The sequence below is a fragment of the Nipponia nippon genome, unplaced genomic scaffold (assembly GCF_047370975.1).
Source record: "Nipponia nippon isolate SJK-2023a ecotype South Korea unplaced genomic scaffold, ASM4737097v1 scaffold_6, whole genome shotgun sequence".
NCBI lineage: Eukaryota > Metazoa > Chordata > Aves > Pelecaniformes > Threskiornithidae > Nipponia > Nipponia nippon.
Genome location: NW_028262380.1, coordinates 18035445 through 18042652, shown reverse-complemented (window position 1 = coordinate 18042652; position 7208 = coordinate 18035445). Strand labels below are relative to the sequence as shown.

The following is a 7208-nucleotide window of genomic DNA, read 5'->3' as shown; positions in this document are numbered from 1 at the left end:
CTCGACAGACTACAACTCCCGGCGTGCACTGCTGCTGCCTGCCCTGGCTGGGCTGGAGCAGGTGGCACGCTGCCCCGCGGGAGCTGTAGGCCGGGGGGACATCGATGTGGGGCGGGAGGGGGGTGCCCGGTTTCGGCCCGGTTACCGAGGCGGCCGCCCTCCGCGGGGGAAGGCTGGGGCCCGGGCGGGCCCGCGGCGGGGCGGGGGCGCCGCGGGGAGCGGGGACACGTGTCAATCACCCCGCCAGGCGGCGCGCGCGCTCCCCGCCCCGGATGCTGAGCGGGGGGGGGTGGGGGGGCCGCGGGCACGCGCTCGACGAGGCAAGGGGGGTGGGGGGGGAGGGAGAGGAGCCGGGGGAGCGCGCGGCTCTTCTGGGTGGCGCGCGCGCTCGTATGTAAATGAGCGGGCGTGAGGTCAGAGGCAGATGGAAAAGGGAACAGACAGAATGGCCGCCGCGGCTCCCGCTCCTCCTGCCGCCGCCTCCCAGTGCCGGAGCCCCCGCTGCACGGCGGAGCGCAGGGGAGTCCGCCGAGAACTCGACTCCTGGCGGCACCGGCTGATGCACTGTGTGGGTAAGAGCGGGGGGGCGGCGGGGTATCCCGGCCGTAGCGGGGGGAACCGAGGGGCGGGGGAGGCGGCGGCGGCGGCGGGGTCCGTGAGGGGAGCGAGGCGGCGAGTCGGGGAGCGGGGCGCCGCGGGGGGAGCGGGCGAGGCGCCCTGAGCCCGGGGCTCTCGGGTGGGTGGAGGGGGAGAGCGGGGATGGAGGAGCGGCTCTGGCGGCTTTCTCGGAGGGCGGAAGCGGAGAAGGGGTCTGCGGGGGAGAGCGAAGGTCCCGAGCCGCCTCCAGGCAGCGGAGGGTGGGCGTTAGGGCTTCGGCTGGGGCCGCTCCGTCCCTCCTTTCGCCGCCGACCGAGACCCTTTCTCCGCTCGGGTCCTTTTGTCTCGGCTTCTCGTCGTTGGCGCGGTGAGTGCCGGTGGCTGCCCCCCTCCTCTCCTCCTCCATCGCCAGTGCCTGGGGGGCGGAGGGGGGGAGGGAGCCCGCCTGTGTTATGTGTGTGTGTGCGCCTTTAAGAGGGCGCCGCTCCTGCACTGACGGTTGGGATTTGAAGTTTTCCCTCCCCCCTCGAAGTTGTCATGGCGACGGCAGTTCTCCCCTCGCGCTCCCCCCCCCTCCCGCCCCCGGGGCTGCCCCGGTGGCTCTCGTGCCGCCAGGGTCGTCCCCCCCCGGTCACGTGACTTCCCCACCCGCCGGGGCGAGGGAGCGCGGTCCCGGCGGCCGCCTCGGCGGCGTTCCCGCCCCGGGAGAGCCCCGCGAGGGGCCCGGCCGCGCCGCACGGGCGGCTGCTCGCGCCGCGGCGGCCTGCGGGGCTGGGGCCCGCGCCGCTGCCCTGCCCCTGCTCCTGCTCCTGCCCCGGCGGCGGCGAGCGCGGGGCTGTGTTACCCGTGCCGCCGCCAGCCCAGGGCGGGGGGCGCCTCGGTTCGGGGGCTTTGGTTGGGTTTTTGTTGGTTGGGGGGGCGGGGGGTGGGTGAACGCTTTGATGCCAGGAACCGCTTATTTGTATCGTCTCGACAGACATTTCCCTTCTTGGGGAAACAGATAACATCCTTGATCTTCAAGTAGTGTGCTAGTGTCAGTACTGATCCTCCCTGATGGCTGAGCGGTGGAAACACATCTAGATGTAACTGGGAGGGTAAGCAGCAATTCATTCAGTGCTTCTGCGTGTGCTTGAGACGAGATCAAAGTAAGAAGTAAATATCTAACAAGCAGGTATACTCGTAATTACAGGCGATTAGCTTTGTCCGGGTTTGTGGAGGGTTTTTTACATATTTTCAGTAACCTGGTAGCTGCTTGGTGCACACATGCTGCTTGTTCTTGCTGTGTTGCCCCAATAACACTTTTAAACACCTGTTATAACACCTGTGTATATATTATGGTACCTGTGTATGCTTGCACTGTCTTTTTAATCCTTTGAGTTCTAATATTGTTCAGGAAAACAATGTTTATGTCTGTCTATGCACAAATACATAATGCAATGCTTCTTGTGGAAAGAATGCAGTTTAATTAGAATACATAGGGAGAGCTAGTTCGTTGGCATAGGTGCTGCGATAAACTGTTAAATCTGATGGACTGATGTCTCTCACAATATATAAGTGGCCGTTCCTCTGGTTGCCTGTTATTTAATCGCATTTCATTTTTAAATTTGAACTAAAATCCTAAGAGTCTGCATGATGGCTGATGACTGAAGGGACTTTCAGGTGGTAATGGTATGCTGCCAGACGTGTTCAGGGAACACAATTGCACAGCACGACCAACAGTGACAAGTTCTGCAAAGAAATGTAATGAATGCTTCGTAAGACAAAATTTCACCGTATGTTGGGTCCTCTGCTGGGCAGATCTGTTCTGTTTAAGGAACTTGTTTGAAGTCGGGGTTTTTTTGAGTTGCTCTTTCACTGAGAATTGCAAAGTGTAAAACCATAATGTAATTACTTACATTTTACACTGATTGCACTGTGGTGTCGCTTCATGCTCAGTTTTCTTTTCCTTGGAATAAAAGTTATTTAGGATATGACTTCTTTTGTATGTTCATGATGCAAAATTCAGTTAATAGAAAGGCACCCTGAAATGATTAGCAGCTGTTAAGGAGGAAGGACATTGGTTATGCTTTAATAGTTAGTCAAGAGCTATCTCGGTCAAGAACTGTTACTTGGCATGCCTGTTGAGCAGCCCTTATCTGAGAGAAAGTGTAAACAAAGTGGCAAGAAAGTGAGTAGTCAGGATAATGGAGGTAGAGTACTCTTAACAGGTTTAGGTTGTTGGGTTTTTTTTTTCTTTACTCCTTTGAAATTCTATAGCATTAACTTCTGTAAAATAACCTCCTACAATATCTCAAATTAACTTCCAAAGTAAAAATGGTTAATTGTTCTCACTCGGTAAAGTATTTTTAAGGATTTGGAGAGTCTAACAAAGGTAGTACTAACTGGAAGGTTTGAACAATTGTCCAGTTGGTGGCTGAAATGGCAACGTGGTGGGGGGAGGAGTGGTGAATATGATGGATTTGGTATAACTTACAACTTATTTTTTCTTTCTCCACCCTTCTCAAGAATCATACATTTGTAGCAAAGTGAGGAAAATGATGTGGTAAAGTAGTAGCCCCCCAATTCTTGAACTAGCTTACTGTCAATCCTAAAACAACAAAAAAAAACCCCGCTAACAAAAAACTCAGTTTGTTCTACCCTTAGCATTTTTTTAATTAAAAAAAATGTTGAAAGGTGATATGGTTCTGTGGGCTGTCATTTGTCAAGCATTATGTTCAGAGAGTGAAGCAAAAAAGTACAGACTCCTTGAACATGTCGTTGTTTCTGCTAAACCCTTTGGATGAACAACTTTATTCTGATGTCTTGTATCACTTACTGTATTGATACTAGATTTGATATTTGCATTTTGGTAGTATAATTACTTGAACACTTTGAAATCGTTTGTCTGTAAAGGATTCCTCATCCACTTACTTTGTGGAAATGGTAAACTGAGCCAGAGGTAATACCTCCAAGACAGTGATTGCCCAGCTTGAGGCTCGTAGTCAACAGATTGTTCATATCCGCAACAGTGAGACAGAAATAATACTCAGTTGCCTGCAGCATATTGTTTGCATGAGTGTCAGTGATGGTTAGGGACCTCTGCTCAGAGGGCTTGATTGCTGAATTGTTTGTTTGTCAAAACCTGGTTGCAGACTTGAATATTTGCATGGGCTTTAGAATTAAAAGCTTGGGTTTCGCCAGCCTATTATGTTAAGTCATGACCTGCGGAATATGATTTAAAGTCTCAGATCAAAATGTTCAAGCATTTAAAGAATTTGAGAAGAAAAACTGTGATAAAATTTGACATTACCGAGAATTCTCTTTATCTGGTATCTAAATGTATTTGAAGTTACCGAAGACTTCGCATTGTAAATTAATGGAATGTATTCACAGAAATTCTAAATAGGTGTTCAGTACAAAATGGCCGTTCAGATGGTAATCTTTGTGTGCGTTATGTTGAGCACTAACATTCCTAAGATGCCTAGACTTGTGCTTATGGACGTACCCAACTCTTGCATGACTTGATTGGAGTTCAAAACTAGACAGTCTTAGAAGGCACCTGAAGATCTTGATTCTGGCGGTGTTCTTACAGCGTGCATAATGTGTGCTAACAAGTACTGTTTATAGCAGCGCTCAGTGGTGTGTTTAGTCCTAGGTACAGTCTTTGTGACATAACTAACAAACAAAATACCCTAATTCTAAATTCTGTGTTTATGGAAAAGTGCCAGAAAGCTCAGAGTTGAAGCACCTAACAGCCAGCAACCGAGTTCCGTGGTGGTTTGAATCACAAGGTATTTTATAGACGTGCGTATCAGAATGGTTAAACATTACTCTTTGGTCTTTGATTGAAACTTTGTAACGTGCATTGGTTAAATGCATTCCACTGGATTGAGAGGCTTTGGTAGTACGGAGCTATAAAAGTCTAGCTTCATACTGTGGTCAGCCTTAAGAAACAGGATTTATGCAGTTTTTCCAAGCAGTCATTGATCTCACTGACTGATTTCTTTTGAACTTTACAGGTAGAATGTGGGCAAGTACATTGAGTCCCCATAATGTTCATGGATAGGCACAGAGGAGAGAACTAGTAATTGCTGGAGTGCAAGAAAAAGCTTCAGCATGAGGTGGGGCTCCTTGCCATGTTATCACGGTCTCCTGTGGGTAAAGTTTGGAGGAATAACTTGAGGCTTTTTAATGGAAAGTGCCAGGTAACTCCAGTCATGGAAGTTGAAGTCTTCTTGCTAGGGTCTTGCATTGTATTGTGAAAATATAAAAGACTCTCTGAATAATCTCTCATTGTGAAAATGAGAGTTTAAAATATTATCTCAACTACTTTTCAAAAAGTAAGTGCGTTGCCATTTGGGGGGAGGGGAAGGGTAGAAGTTCTACTGCTCCTCTGCTGCAGCTCAAGGGCAGGCATTTGACAGGAAATAGCCTCGGTATTGCTTTCTTATGAAAACTGAAATTTGATCAAAGTGAAAATCCATTTTTGTATGCTTGTGAAATCTAGCATGCAAGTACTCCTTTACTCGTCGTATTTTTTCAGACCTTTTTCCCTCTAAACTAGGATACGTTGATGCATCTAATTCTGTTTTGATGGATCTAGACTTTAAAACGTTTGAACTTCTGCTCTAGCTTACTCTTTTCGAACAAGCTGTCTCTCAAGTGCCCTTTCCAGGAAGAGGAATTCTCCCGCCAAACAAAAGACCGGTAGCTACTGCATTTATTATTAGCCCCGCGCTTGCAACACTCTTGCATTAGCTACTTTGTGTCTTTATTTCCACAGTAGGCAGAAGTGTTCTCACTTTCACTGTGGCTGTAAGTACTTTGCAGCAGGTTAGTGTCACTTTTTTTGTAACACTGCTGCGGCTGTAGGCAATTTTCTATAGCTGCCACAGTAGTAGTGGCAGACCTGTTTTTTTACTATACATCTATAATGTTCTTGTCTATCTGCTAGTGATTGTTTTGATGGCTCGATGCTCTATTACCTGTCAGGCCACTAACAGACTGTATGCAAGACTGATTTCAAAATGATACCTGCTTTGAACTTTTTTACTTCCTTGGCACTCCAGCTTCTTTAAACAGCAAGCAAACTTGCTGTGGCTGTAGTGGCATCTTCCAATATGATGGGCAGTAATACTGGTGTAAGGTGTTCCTGCAGATCTGTCATGCTTTGAGCTGTGATGTGAAACTCTTAGTGTGATTCCAGTGTAAAACAGCTCAGGGAAGTAGTCTCAGTGTTACTGCAAATGTTGGAAGAAAAACAGGAATTAAATCTAGATCAGAATCACAGCACAGGTTCACAGGCAGTTTTTGTTGCAGTGGGGGAAGATGGTATCATGTAAGGGAATAGCTCAAACTAGTATTACAGAGGCAGGTGTGCAAATTGGCATTAGTGTTGAACACTTATTATGAAACCACAATGTTCTTATACAGTAAAGTGCTGTCTTGCATCAAGTCTCACGGAACTATTACCAGAATAGAGAAATTGCAATTCTGACTGCATGCTCCTGCTGCTTGTATGCTTGCATCAGCACTCATCAGACCCCTGTCTGATCTGCTTTAACTCAGTACCTGGTCAGTTGTCTGTTGAGAGGAGTTAGGGGCTTGCAAAAAAAAAAAAATCTGATGGATGCTGGTGCTAGCACAAGGATGGGAGTGCGACTGTGCAACAGAAGCAGGATGGGTAATAGCAGAAATAAGCCATTGGATTGGTTTAGCTGCCTATGGCACTGTCAGCTGCCAGGAATGGAACACAGCCCTAAACATACTATCCTGATTTCCCTTGAACTAAGCAAGCTAACAAAAGAGGAAAAAATGGTCAGTGTGTGTATATATGTCATTGGAAGTTGCTGCGATGTGTGTTATCACATTAACTGTCTTTAGATTGAAGTAAGAGAAAACACATGGGGTTTGTTTTGCTTGTGTTGGACTATCTTTGTTTGAAATATGTAGTGTTAAATCGGCTTCTTTTCCATGTCTTCTCACAATCCGTTTCAACTCATCAGCTTTTCTCTCAGAAAGAAGTAATTGCCTACTGCTGTCATTATGTGGTTTTGAAGGGATATCTCATGTTTGACTCTTGAGATAAATTTTTACTGGGGAAAACAGTACAAAAAAAGTTAGAGCAATGATACCCAGAGGTGCAATTTAAAAGGCAGGGGGAAGAAGTTCTGTGTATTTAGCACAGATGCAGTACTAGTTCACTGATCTCTTGTGAACCTGCAATTGTGAGGATGTATGGAGCATAATTTTATGAAGGACAAAACTGTACCTGCTACACAAACTAACCCATGGAGTGTGCGGGATGCAAGCAATGCTTTGTTTGAATTCTTTGCGCTCGGAAAAGAGATGTGTTGCAGAGCATGCAAGTAGATATATGTATCCTCAGCAGTGTTGATAAAAATTGAACTGCTTCCTTATACCAGTATCTACACATAAGGAGCACCAAAAACATAATCACAGGTTTTAAGTGTTCCAGGAACTACCGTAATCTTTGTCAATGTTTTTAGGCATAGCTTGAACTTTCTTATTGTATGTTCTTATATGGTAGCTGTTTACTTTTTATGTGGCTGATAGCGAGCTGAGAAATTTAAACTCTGATAGTCTTTCTACATTGTAGGCGCTAAGAGTTT

The 7208-nt window shown here is 47.2% G+C and overlaps 1 protein-coding gene across 12 annotated transcripts in view; it reads left to right on the top strand.

Moving 5' to 3' along the window:
* Window positions 1-342: 342 nt before the first annotated feature.
* LCORL (ligand dependent nuclear receptor corepressor like) overlaps window positions 343-7208 on the top strand; it is an 86915-nt gene continuing 80049 nt past the window's right edge. For 9 of the 12 annotated variants that reach the window (XM_087736692.1, XM_087736683.1, XM_087736684.1 and 6 more), the window contains exon 1: window positions 343-572. In XM_087736692.1, coding sequence (XP_087592818.1) covers window positions 425-572 — 148 coding nt within the window. In that variant the 5' untranslated portion in view covers window positions 343-424. Of the gene's footprint in view, window positions 573-1557; window positions 1692-7208 lie in introns of those variants that run through there. The other 3 variants (XM_087736686.1, XM_087736689.1, XM_087736688.1) reach the window with 2 other exon arrangements.